This window comes from Bactrocera tryoni, chromosome 1, assembly GCF_016617805.1.
Source record: "Bactrocera tryoni isolate S06 chromosome 1, CSIRO_BtryS06_freeze2, whole genome shotgun sequence".
In the NCBI taxonomy this organism is placed as follows: domain Eukaryota; kingdom Metazoa; phylum Arthropoda; class Insecta; order Diptera; family Tephritidae; genus Bactrocera; species Bactrocera tryoni.
Genome location: NC_052499.1, coordinates 55794907 through 55809062, shown reverse-complemented (window position 1 = coordinate 55809062; position 14156 = coordinate 55794907). Strand labels below are relative to the sequence as shown.

Genomic DNA, 14156 nt, shown 5'->3' with positions numbered 1-14156 from the left:
AGAACATCCGTTTGAAAGCGAGCTAAAGTGAGAAGGCAGACCATCCGTATTCAGGGTTGTGCGCTGGGTTTGGGAGCCACCACGTAAAAAAACTTCCTCAACGAAAATGAAAAGATTTCTCATCCGAGGCTGTTGTGTCCTTTCGGCTATAACCGCGTAAGCGGTGTCTACGTCAGTAAAGAAGAAGAAGATAACTTTAGGTATTTGGTCTGTAGAACCAAGTACTCGGAGTTAAAAGTTGTTTCCCTTTCTTTTCGGGGTTTCAATTTCGTTAACTGTTGTTATAGTAAATATGTTTGGCAAATACTCGCAATAAGGGCTATGTCTAGATACGAGTACATATATACTGTACTTCTGCTTAATCTACAGATTTTCTGATGTAGAGATTTCGCACTTAATTTCATATATGGTATCTTCTATAGTCCTTTCTAGTGGAACTTCGCATTATAAGAACTTTTCCTGGTATCTTCTACAGTCCTTTCTGAATGCAACTTCGCATGATAAGCACTTTTCCACAATTTCTCTATCCATATTTCTTTTTAGTTAAGTCTAGTTTAAAGCGAGAATAGACAGTCGAAACTACGAATGAGTTCCGGCGAGATTTGGTAGAGAACAAACTTATTCTGGCGAATTTATTTTTAACACTTTAGGCTTAATGAAATCGTTTCTTCGCTTTATTCTTTCAAACAACATAATATTCAAAAATGTTCAAGATCTCAACGGATAGAGATGTCTTCACCTCTGCATTTAGTGACTACAAGCTTGAAAATAAACCAAATAATAATCACGCAAAAATGCAATAAAATTATGTGAGTCTTTGTTGCGTGCACTTTAAAAATAAATATTGCTCACATTAAGAAAATATATTTTTTTTCTTCAACCGCTTGTGTAATGATGGATAAATGCTCATCTGTCTTCGACATGGCAACGAAAGAACAAACGGCGACAACGCAACAACAGCAACTACTTATTAGCAACAACAGGCTTGACAAGAAATACAAGAGCTTAACAACTTATGAACAATTTGCTGCAATACAACAACAAATGTGTGCATTAGTATAGTGTAAAAGTGAAAGAATGCATGTAGTCATGTACATTTATTGTTGTTTGAATGTGGACCTACAAGAGCCAGCAACACAGGTGCCAAATGTTGTAGACTTTCCGCGATGAAAGCAAGCTGCTGTCTTTCGCCTTGTACCAATGGGATTCACATCGGGATGATGCGTGTGGTTAAGCGATTTAAAATTTTATGTTTCTTCTTTAAAAATAAATAGGCAAATGTAAGCTAAAAGGAGGCGACGCGAGTCACAGGCATGAGCAACAATGCGATTTCAAAGTCAAAATTGCATTTTTATTTCACAAATTTCGTAATTTTCGAAACATAAATGCAGAGAACATTAAAACTTACACACAAATACATACATACATTTGTATGCACGTTTGTAAAAGTATATGTGTACTTCTTTGGCGCGACAGCTCGCAGAGTGGAACGAGTGTTCGCTCGTTCGCCAGCAATGAATGAAAAGTTGCTTGGGCGGACAGATGGGTAATCAGTTTGGTTAGGCTTTGCCTTGTAAACAAACAAACAATGGCGATGACGCAGACAACAATAAACATGATCATGACATAATGAACAGTGGTAGAAGTGGTGCCGAGCGACGTCGGCGGGCTAGTAAAGCAAACGAATGCAAAATCTAAGAACATCGAGAAAAAAAATGTGCATTCCATGGACAAAGTGACGGCTGCCGTATGCTTTATGTCGCCCACTTAAGTTGCAACACATCAAAAGGCGATGCACGAATTTTGCGAGTGGCAAAAGAATAAATTTCTTTGAATGCAATTTCCTTTAGTCTTTAGTGTGCTCAATGCATGTCATAAATGATTGATTGATCTTACTGCTTTGGTCGAAAATACAATTTAGAGAAGTGTTCTTGAAAAATTTTGCATCAATTTGAATTTTAGGTGAAATGGTATCATTTATATATCGTAAAATCATTAGCTTTCGAGCAATTTTCATACAGTTCCAGTTGGTTGCAGTTACTTTTTAGTTGAAAGTAGTGTTGAGATGACGTAGTTGGCGGTTTTATGCCTCGTGCAACTTTGCTGTGTTAAATGTGGCTTGTAATAATACAGCGAAATCAAAAAGATTATATAGATAATCGTCGAATAATGATAATATTGATAATTTTCTATTGGATTACAAATGCGTTCTGGATCTACCAAATCCCTCAAAGTAGTTGTCAATAACTGATTATGTTTCTTTATATTTGATGAATCTATGCGGTCAGCGCAAGTTTACAGATTTGAAAAGTGGAATCTTAGTAAGATCTGTTAATATTGTGTATGAGTCAGTTCAGTTATTCTCAAGGCCGCTATGATCAAATGTTTGGTCGTGAGTTCGGTTCAAGTAAGCAAAAAATTAGACTGAATTTTTATACGGTCAAGGCTTGACAGACAACTGATTTTACGAAAACCATTAATTTCCAGCAAAAAACGCAAAAAGTATACATAATTGATTTAATAAGTCAATATTGTCTTCAATCACATTTATTTCATGAGATTTATTTTTTGAAAGATGCATTAGATTTAAGCCCCTTCATAGAGTTTGAATTTTATAGAAAACAAAAACTAAAATGCTTTAGTGCTTATATAGAGGCAGCAACTCAACAAAAGAACCGTCTACTCTTCTATGAAATCGATCCACGAAAAATTAAGATACATTAAAAATATATTAACAAAAATATATCATGAAATAAATGAAAACTGTCATTCCAAAATAAAAAAAACACTCTTTTAAATTTTCATGAATTTTTGATTTTTTTGACACATCGTCACCTGAAATGTAAAATAACGTAACATTCTTTTCATAAGTTTACAAGCGAAGGAAAAACGAACAACAAGGCAAAGCCTAACCAAAAATTTTTGTTTTGGTTATAAAATGGTTAGGTATTGGTTATTATACACTCATATTGAAACAATATTGGAGTTTTCGTTATAAAATGCTTAAAATATTAGTTATTACAACTGATTTTTTTTGATGATACTTTTGCATTTTAGGTGACGATATGCAATAAATAAGCCGTTAACATTTCTTAGATTTATATATTGTATATATAGTATATATTGATATGAGTAGAAGTGTAGATATTGGCTTCAGCACTCACCTTCATTCACGTAGCCGCCCTCCATCGTGCCAAACGTGTACAAATTGTTGCCACGAATTTTGTTGTTGTTATTATTGTCTCGCCGATGGCTGCTGATACTTCGTTAAAACTTTTTTTTATTTTTTATGTTTGATAATTTTTTTTTTAATTATTGCTTGAAGATTTTTCTCAAAAACCACTCTTGATTGTTTTCACGATTCCCGTTAAATAACAAGAACAAACAACTCAAGCAATGTTTTTTCCGGCTGCCGCTGTTTGTTAGCTTTTCCGCACTTACAACACACTCAGCAACACTTAGGCATGTAGTTGCCACTTAGATTTTTGGAAACGCTTGAAATTCTCTCAATGATTTCCACAAATGTAGCGGTTTTCTTGCCGAACGCGAAACTTGTAAGAAGTAGAATTAAGTGCAGAAAAATCAACAACAATTTGGATCGTCGCTTAATACAAGTCGCAATGATGCCGACGAGTTGACCGGTGCACGCCTCCCGCTTGCCACTCACGCGCCAACACTGGCAGCACTAAAATAGGCACAAAGTGGCACACTTAAGATCCAATTCGATCGACAATGGCGACAAAGAGGAAAAGCTCATTTCATTTGCATTTCTCAATTATTATTATTTTTTTTTCACTCTACTCTGCGACGCTCACACTCGAGAAAGCACTAAAAATAGGAACAAGAGGCAAATGAGACACATTAAAAAATTGTGTAGAAAAAGTGTAAAAAACACAAAAACAAAAAATGTAAAAAGTTCGGGAATAGCGAGGCAAATAATTGGGTTGTGGGCAGCGAATGCGCCGCCGCTGCAGCTGCAATAACGGCAGCAATCACAGCGATAAAGAGGCGCGTTGTCTTGTCGCTTTCGTTTGAGTTTTCTATGGCTATGTGCGTACATTTGTATGTATATATAAGCATAAGTATGTATGTGTGTATGTAGGCATGTGTATAATGGCAGTCAGCTGCTTTTATTGCCCGCGCGTTGTCGCTGCAACATAAATGTTGGCGCGCACTTGCAACCGCGCCGATTTGCATAATCGCCGAGAAAGTGTGCCTCAAGCAATGATCTATCGATTGAGATGCGCACACATATACATACATACATATATAAAAACATCCGCACAACCATACATACATAAACATAGATATGTACTCATATGCATTTAACATCTTTTTGCTGTATGTTGCTGTAATTGTTGGTATGTTGTTGTTGCTCGCAGCTTATTTTCCGATTTACTCGCGCCTGATTTGTGCTCTACTCTATATATTTCGCTGTTTCTATTTTGTTTCGACATAACACGATAGCGCGGAGCAAAAATTAAAAAAAAAGTTTGATTGCCTGCAAGTTGCTCGCTGCACCCCACCGAAATGTGCAGTTTATCTGTAACAACTTTCGATTATGTTCACTTTTATTGTTATTATCATATAATTTGAGTGATTTGCTGTTGGTATTGCATTTTTATTGCATGCGATATTTCCTATATTTCAAGATATTTTTTATTATTAAATTTATTATAACAATTTTCAATTATTTTCACTTTTATCGTTATTATTATAAATTTGATTGAATTGTATTTTTATTGCATGCGATATTTTTTATATTTCATGACATTTTTTAAAATAAAATTTAATACAAGCATTTTCGATAATGTTCACTTTTATTGTTATTATTATATAATTTAAGTGAATTGCAGTCGTTATTGCATTTTTTGTTGCATGCGATTTCTTTTCCATAACATTTTATTTTATTTTAAAACTTAAAATAACGCAATCATAAGTATTGTTTCTTTCGTAAAATGTTTACAGAATTTACAGCAAAATCTGAAATGAAACAAAATAATAATTTTCATTAGTATTATAATTATAAAATGTCATGATATATTATAATTTTATACAATTAAAACATAATATCACTAAAAATCGATGTGCAAATGCGACTTTTTTTGGAGCATTGAACCAAACCAAGTTTTTTCGAGAGATTGCGTCAAATGTAAAAAAAAAGTAATTTTCGAAGTCGCCAAACTCGAAATATTAACCTTCTGTATTCAAAATTGAACTTGTATAAATAATCATTATTAAACTGCCATGCAAACTCTAATTACTTTGATGAGACGATTTGTAGTGACACAAATACTCTCACGTGACTACCGTCGAATATTTGAAAACGGGATCGAATTAAGTTTATTTCAAATAGACCATGGATTTTCTTTGTCAGTGATCGTAGATTGATTCATAGCTTTTTTTTAAAGGACTCCTATATATCCCACGTATTATCCAGGCCTTAAGTTTTTTTTTGGCAAATAACGAGTGATCCACGTAGGTGTACTTTTCAGCCTTAGCCTGTTTCTGACAGATTACTCGTAAGTCGTGTAAGGACTTACGCCTGAACAAACTTTTACAAATTGTTCAAGTTTATTACAAAAATTCACGTTCTGTAAAGAATATGTTTCAAAGACCGTAGAGATCAAGATCTTAAATTGAAAGCTTACAAAATACAGCTTAAGCAAAAACTGAAGGTACTCGACCTTCCCAAGCGACATCACTTCGCTCTATCGGCTCTTGAAAAGTTCTAAAAAGATCCGACGTTTTTGAGCCAAATTTCGTTCAGCGATAAGGTCAATTTCTGGCTTAATGAGTATGTAAACAAGCAAAATTGCAGCATTTGGGACGAACAGCAACCTGAAGACACTTAAGAGCTATCATTTTATCCAGAAAAAGCAACGGTTTAGTGTGGTTTGTGGGCCGGTGGAATGATCGATCAATATTTCTTCAAAAATGATTACGGTGAGAACGTAACCGTCAATGGTGACCGTTATCGCGACATGATAACCGACTATTTGATGCCTGAAACTAAAGTTCGTGATCGTTCGTTGATCATCACATCAATCTATAGATTTATTGAGAGAACACTTCGGTGAGCGGATAATTTTGGCCGGTCATTTGGCCACCGGGATATGTAAAGTCTAAAGTCTAGGCGGCCAATCCCGCTGCGCCTTGGCCTTGGAGTAAAACATTACACGTATCATTCGCCAGTTACCAGTCGAAATGCTCGACCGAGTCATCAAAAATTGGATTCAACGGATGGACCATCTGAGACTTAGCTGCGGCCAATATTTGAAAGAGATAATCTTCAAAACATAAATGCTAAAGAATGTTCTCTCGAATGATAATAAACATTCCCCATTAGATTAGAAGTTTCTGTATTTTTTTCTTAAAAAAAAGTAGGATACCTCGAAATGGATCACTCTATAGAGTGATCATGATCCATATGGACTATGCAACTGACAGCTGTCATTTCATATTATGGTTAGAAACTAATCAAGACTCCTTATTTTGGGAAAGTTTAGTAGTACTTTACTCACAGATGGTTGCCAACCATTGATAAATCGCCCCTAAATCTGAAAACGTAACCGCCCAACGTTTCGCAACGGAAAACGTTTTGATAGTAAACAATATAAAAGTGAAGCACCAATTCCATTCCAACTGTTTCATTGTAAGTTTACAGTCCCGATTACACTAAGAAGTTCGTACAGATTGCACGAATTTATTGAAAACATGATTGGAATTTACATTTGGACACAAACTGCCTCCACTGCCGCATGCCACAATACTAAGTGGAGTAAGTTTATACTGCTACAGCAAGTAAAATACTCGCAAACACGACAATTCTCTATAAGACGCATTATAGAAATAGTGTAAAGAAAGTAAAATCCGGCCAGAATATTTAAATCACGGAAAATTGCAGAGAAGAAAGCAGATACGCGAAATATACACAAACAAATCACGCAATGTCAAAAAAATAATTGAAGTGTCTTAGATGCGATTCCAACAATAGATTTGCCTACGTTCAAGACTCATGAAGTATTTTTCAAATAAATGCACTTTCAAACTCCGGACATTCCCAGAAAGTTCGAACATTTCCTTAGATATTCACACATATTCTATACTTATGCATCTGTATTTGTATATTTATTTATTTCATTGGAACATGTTTTTGTTCCTCGCCATTTTTCATCGACACCATGCACCATTAAGCGGAAAATCTTTTTCGCACGCCACATATGTATATGTACATAGTAGTTCGCGTCCATCACTACAAGCGAGGAAAACCTTGCCACATTTCTTGCGTTTCTAACCAAACAAATTTGTTGCAATAATACACACAATAAGCGTTAAACAAGCAAACAAGAAGTTTACACTCATAATTGTAAAAGCCACCATCAACACAATGCATTTAAGTTGAAATTGTTGTACATATGCATTTGTGTATGTGCATGTGTGTGTGTCAGTTCATCTATTTAATGCACAATCATCCCAAGATGCATTGGCGTCTTTTATATAGAGGACGTGTGTTCACTTGTGCGTAAGAGTACAGGGTGGTTCATCAAATGCTTCCTAGCCATATGATATTTTGTCAAGAAAAGTTTGAAAGTCATTATTTTATTTTCCGTTAGCAAAATGAAACAAATGTTGGTCGAAAAATATAATTTTTTTTCAGGAAACCTCTTTGTTATGTATTTCTATTAACCACCTAATTTGATAACACTACTTAACAAATTTGAAGGAAAAATTTGACACCTACACACACCCCTTGACTACAAAACAAAAAATTTTACTTGTTACGTAATTTTTCCTATCATTTTCGAAATTAGTCAGAAACAGCTTCTAACATCACTGTCGCAAAATCACTGTAAACTAGTGTAATCTAAAGTGGTCATGAAGCCAAGACCTGTTCGAAAAGTGGTGGCATAGTTCTTGTCTTATAGCGAGGGCAAGACTTTGCGGTCACTTTAGAATAACTGAGTTTTGAAATTTCAAACTTCAACCTTCAACCTCAGTTTTTGATATATCATTCTGAAATTTTTTCACGCTATTTTTTCCTTAAAAAGCTGCTCGTTCGTCGGAATAGTCAACATAGGACGATTATAACATACATACTATAGCTGACATACAAGCTGACCGATCCAACCGATCCAAACCAAGTTCTTGTATGGAAAACTTTTTTATTTGACAATGTATCTACACAAAAGTTGGCACAGGTTATTTTCTAGAGCAACAATGTAATTTTCGAAGAAATTGTTCAGATCGGTTAACTATAGCATATAGCTGCCTTACAAACTGAACGATCGGAAAAAAGTTTTTGTATGGAAAACTGTCACATTTGACAAGATACTTATGTATATTCACGAAATTTGGTATAGATCATTTTCTAAAGCGACAATGTAATCTTCGAAGAAATTGTTCAGATCGGTTAACTATAGCATATAGCTGCCATACAAACTGACAGATCGAAATAACGATCTTTTTATGCTATTTTATGCCAATGGAAATGCACCTGTGTAGGGTATTAGTACCAATAACATTCAATGTAGACGAAGATAACCTCTTTTTCTTCGATTAAATTAAAAAAAAAACAAAGATTTTTTACTTAATTTTCAAAAGAAATCCCATAGTCCAATACAAATGAACCACACTGTATATGACAGCACTAACTTAGCACTTTCTGTTTATATTTCAAGTGAAAATATAATCTCTGCAAACATTCCCGTTTTATATCTGCCTGCTGACTTGACTGAGATTTATTACAGCTTGCCTGTGCGATAGTATCCACCAGAAGCCAACCGCCAACCGCCCAACCGTCAGTCTCCACGAGCACACGTCAGCGCCATTGTCAGTGGTAAACTTGTATACCTTTTTAGTTATACCCCATACGCATATACACACTTACACGCCTACAAAGTAGCAATGCGTCTAAAATTAGCAGCGCCTGCAACTCGGCTGTCTCCGCCGCCACAGCAGGAAGATCTGCATATTTGCCAAGTGAAATATGCATGGATGCAATGCGGACTGGCCTCTATGCTCGCATTTGCGATTTCAAGTGCTCTGGTACCCATACAAATATAAAAACAAATACAAGTTAGTCGCTTCTAGTCTGCCCGAGTGCGCCTTGACATTTGTGCGCTGCACATTCGGTTCTTGCGGGAAATTTTAATGAGCCACAAAATGAGACAAGTTCAGTGGAAAGAGCTGTAACTGCAAATGTAAATATGTATGCATCATTTTTTGCTCATAAAATTCATTTCTTGTTTGCATATAACTAAACACAGTGGCGACGGCAGTCAGTCAAATCGTCAACACTGTCAAACTGCCATAGATATCATGCATATTGTGATAAAAATGTAATTATATTGTACGGTGAAGTGCAGGTCCAAGCTGTCCAAGCCGCTTGGATGGCGTCTCATATGACGTGCTGACAGCGCAGAGATGAGCTGTCACTTGTCTAGTGAATAAGTATGCAAAAATTCCTTATTTGCCACGACGAAACGTTATTTCTTTGGTTGTTTTGTACTTTTTAGGACTTGGTTGACTCACAAGAGCTAATAATAACAAATAAGTTATAGAGCTGTAAAAGTAATAGAGTCGTTTATTGAGAATAAAAAACTAAACAAAATTTTAGGTGACGTCATACTAGCAAGAATTTGAATATGTATTGTTAAATGGAATTACTGTCAAGTCTTTCTTTTTAAAGGCTCAAAGCGCTTTGTCGATTAAGGAGGATATAGTATGTAGGGATAGCCTCCTCAACATCGCATAAAGGGTTCTATCGAGCTTACTGTGTGAAAGACTGAAGCCCACCGTCAACAAACTGATTGGACCTTATCAGTGTGACTTTAAGCCTGGAAAATCAACAAACTGTTTAGATATTCACCATGCGGCAAATCTTGGAAAAGACCCGTGAAAGGAGAATCGACACACACCATCTCTTCGTCGATATTAAAGCTGCTTTTGACAACATGAAAACAACTGCCTTTATGTTGCTGTGCTGTTGTTTGAATTTGGCATCCCGCAAACCTAATGCGGCTGTGCAAACTGACATTGCGAAATACCAAAAGCTTCGTCAGGATCGGGAAGGTCCCCTCCGAGCAGGTCGATACCAAAGAAAGTTTCAGACAAGGCGACTCCCTATCGTGCGAATTTTTCAATCTGTTACTGGAGAAATTTCGAGCTGCAGAGCTAAATGGAGAAGGTGCAATTTTCTTGTTGAGGCCATTGGCTCCAAAGTCACTGTTGGCAGTCATAACTTCGAAGTCGTAGATAATTTCTTCTATTTTGGAACCAGTATCAGCACCAACAACAATGTAAGTCGTCCTGCTATATGGTGCAGACAACATCTGATTAATTGGCGTAACGAATTTTCGAGAGAAAAGTTCTGCGGAAAATTTGTGGTCCTTTGCCCATTGGCAACGGCGAATACCGCATTCGATGGAACGATGAGAAGATATACGACGATATTGACATTTGTAGTTCAGCGAATTGAAAGACAGTGCCTACGCTGGATAGGTCATGTTGTCCGAATGGACGAAAACACTCCAGCTCTGAAAGTATTCGACGCAGTACTCGTCGGGGGAGGCAGAGGAAGAGGAAGACTTGCAGTTCGTTGGAAGGACCAGGAAGAGAAAGACCTGGCTTCGCTTGGAATCTCCAATTGGCGCCACGTAGCGAAAAGAAGAAACGACTGGCGCGCTATTGTAAATTCGGCAATAACCACTTAAGCAGTGTCTAGATCAATAAAGAAATAAGAAGATGTTGTGATATCATTTTGTGAGACCCCAGTAGTCCCATATTTACCATTCAAAAGAAAAATAACGATTTCATTATTAAACATATCATCATGTTTTGTCGATACCTACATTACATCAAGACTCCAACTTTCCGATATCTATTTTGTAAATGCTTTGGTTTTCCGCTTCGAATTAAGTTTTTCAGTGATATTATTCGTACAGCTATTTATCTAGCTGAGAAATAGTAGAAAAATGTCATTGCGGCCAAACCCGAAAAAAGAGCTTCATAAATAAACGAATTTCCTTTTCAGTCATTTGAAAGGAAAAACGCTTCACTTGCCATACTTGAAGATCTCTTTATACTCCCTTTGTAAGGATGAATAAATTGTTTTATATGTGTGGACAAATGTATGTATGTATGTACTTACATACCCATTATACTCAGTTCCTATAATCTCACACGAACGTGACTGAACATGTTTACTAAAATTTGTTTTGCCTATTACTTTAATCAAGCATTAGCTGTTTTAAGTACACCGCTAGCACATTTAAGGTGCAAAATAGAAAAATCTAAAATTTATTTGCATAAGTGTTTATCACAACTTCGCTGAGTATTAAGTCGTAGGCTGTCAAATGCAAAAAAGTTGCTTTGCTTTATTATACTCACAAATTTTAGTGTTTTCTTAATTTAGTATTGCGCAAATATTTATATTAACCCGCATGTGGCAACACTAAGTGGCACAAACATACAATAATTAAATACAAATTTAATATTTTTTTTCTATTTCAGAGTATATTTTTACCGAAACAAGTGCTATAGAGAACGTTTAGAGCGATACGCATAAGGAAAATATAACAGCAAGGGAATATTCTCTTAGTGCACATAAGGGTTAATCAGACAAAACGGCTCAAATCGACTTTGCATGCAAATACATAACAAGAATTTAAGGAGGTATGTGCATATATATTATTTATTACTGTTTATATACATATATTATATACATATATATATAATTATATACATATATATACATACATTTATATTTATATAAAAAAGTACATCGGTGCGTAAAATAAATTTTAATGCAAATAAATTGCAAATTAGTTTGTATTCAGAGCTATAAAACCCCATTAAACTCATATCTATGCCTCAACATGGTCATGCATATGTTAATATGTAAATATGTGTATCATCCACATAGTAAATACTGTATATTATGACGTCAGCTTTTACACAAAAACTGTTGCTATGAATATTTAATTATCATTTAACTTTTAGTCGGCTTTATTTGAGCAAAATAGAGTATACATATATTAGGGTGGATCAAAAAAAAATATTTTTTTTGTTTGTTACTCTGAAAAATAGGTTCTTAGACACCTCTAAGAAAGCCTCTCCAAAAACCTATGAGTTTCCCGTTACAATTAAGAACTCATGCTTGGAGAAGCTTTCTTAGTGGTTTCTAGGAACCTATTTTTCAGAGTACCAAACGAAAAAAAATTTTTTTTTTTTTGATCCACCCTAGTATATATAATATGAATGCATGAATAAGATTGTTAAACAGGGTGATAGACTCATATAGTGCTAAAGCAAATAACGGTGCACAGTACACACTTATGCAAATGAAAACGTGTTGGTCCATTTATTTTGTAGATTGTGTGCTCCAAAAATATACTATAAAAAAAAATTTGTTTGTCATAAAATTTGGCGAAAATTATTATTTGCTGGCAGGTCTTTGGTCGATTATCTTTTGAGTTCATTAGTTGACAATTTTATATATATATATATATAGGTTCAGCTTGACGAATAGAGTCGATTCAGTCATGCCTATTGATTCCCTCATTTTCTGAGATATCAATCTGAAATTTTGCACTCAATCTTTTCTTTTCAAGAAGCTGCACATTTGTCAGATGTGTCGATATCGAATCACTATAGCTTACATAACTGAACTGAATGATCAAAATTTAGTTGTTCTATGGAAAATTTGTTTATTTGATGAGATATATATACGAAATTTGGCGGGAATCATTGTTCACTTATACTTGTTTTGCTTTCTATGATAATATCAGCTGCATTCAATGTACCAAACTTAGAGAGTGACGAATCGAACGAACTATTGGTATAAACCAAATAGGTTGACATAATCAAATAATATTGAGAACACCATAAGGTGATTTAAACTGTTTTCCAAATGTCTAGGAGAGCGTTTGTCTTGCACTGAAACCTGATATATGTACATATGTATTCATTATTGTTTTCGAAATTTTTAACAAGAGAGCAGAACATTTTTCCGTTCAGATGTTCTGGCATTCAAGTAATTAAGAAATAATGAAAATATTATACATATGTATATTGGTGTCAAACTTTAAGAAGGAAAATTCAAAGCAGTAAATATACATTATGTTACACTATTTATTCGACAATCTAAATACCAGTATCTTAAAGACATATTCCGACCATTTCCACACTTTTTTGTTTCGAAATTCCCGACGTATAAATCACATTTTTGGTATGGATCAGATGTACCCAAAGAGGCGCACGAAATAATATAAAACTTTAATAATATGTTTTAATGCAAAAAAAATAACCTCAAGATACTTGAACCTTTATTATGAAAATGTTGAATATGTTTTGATGATACAGTAGAGGCCCGCTAATCCGGATTGCCAAAGACATATCAGAACTATGTATAAAGAAATAATATTTATAAATTTCTGTTTGTTTATTATAACAAATAATACACATGTTCCAAAAACAAAAAAAAAACTTAAAACAATAAAGCATAAAAGCATAAAAGCGAATGTAGTGAATAATAAATATGTGATCCGGATTAGAGAATACGGATAGAGAATGTCGGTCCGGATTACAAGGGACATAATAGAAATTTTGAATTTTTTAACCCTGTCCGGATTAAGTTGAATCCGGATTAGGCCGTGTCCGGATTAGCGAGCCTCTACTGTATATGTATTACACCTAACTTATGCAGTTAGCCTATAGAGTATGTGTCCAGAGTTGCGATATCGTGAAATATAGAATTGTTTGGTACCATCCTTCTCTTCCTATGAGAAATATAGGAACCATGTATTTCTGTAACAGAAACAATAACTCAACCTCAACTGATATGGTTTAAAGTCTATCTAATGCAGAAAAGAGTCATAGAATGTGCCTCGCCTGAAAAGTTTATCAGTCTTGGCCCTACAGAATACACTAGAAGCACTATAACTCCTAGATATATTTATAAATTATGCTGCCATCGCAAGGAGCGTAAATCACAGCTAATTTCCAACCGAATTATTTACATATGCATAAAAACACTGAAAATATTATTATTATGGGGCTGCAGAGTTCATGTTTATGTTTTTAACAGAAGATTCTTTCATCGTCAATGTACTATTTATCCATACCCATAACTTCGATCACTAACCACAACGTCA

At 34.9% G+C, this 14156-nt stretch overlaps 1 protein-coding gene across 4 annotated transcripts in view; it reads right to left on the bottom strand.

Moving 5' to 3' along the window:
- LOC120767001 (aminopeptidase N) overlaps window positions 1-14156 on the bottom strand; it is a 173527-nt gene that overhangs the window by 101110 nt on the left and 58261 nt on the right. For all 4 annotated transcript variants that reach the window (XM_040092832.1, XM_040092822.1, XM_040092841.1 and 1 more), the window contains exon 2: window positions 3165-3828. In XM_040092832.1, coding sequence (XP_039948766.1) covers window positions 3165-3189 — 25 coding nt within the window. In that variant the 5' untranslated portion in view covers window positions 3190-3828. The remainder of the gene's footprint in view (window positions 1-3164; window positions 3829-14156) is intronic.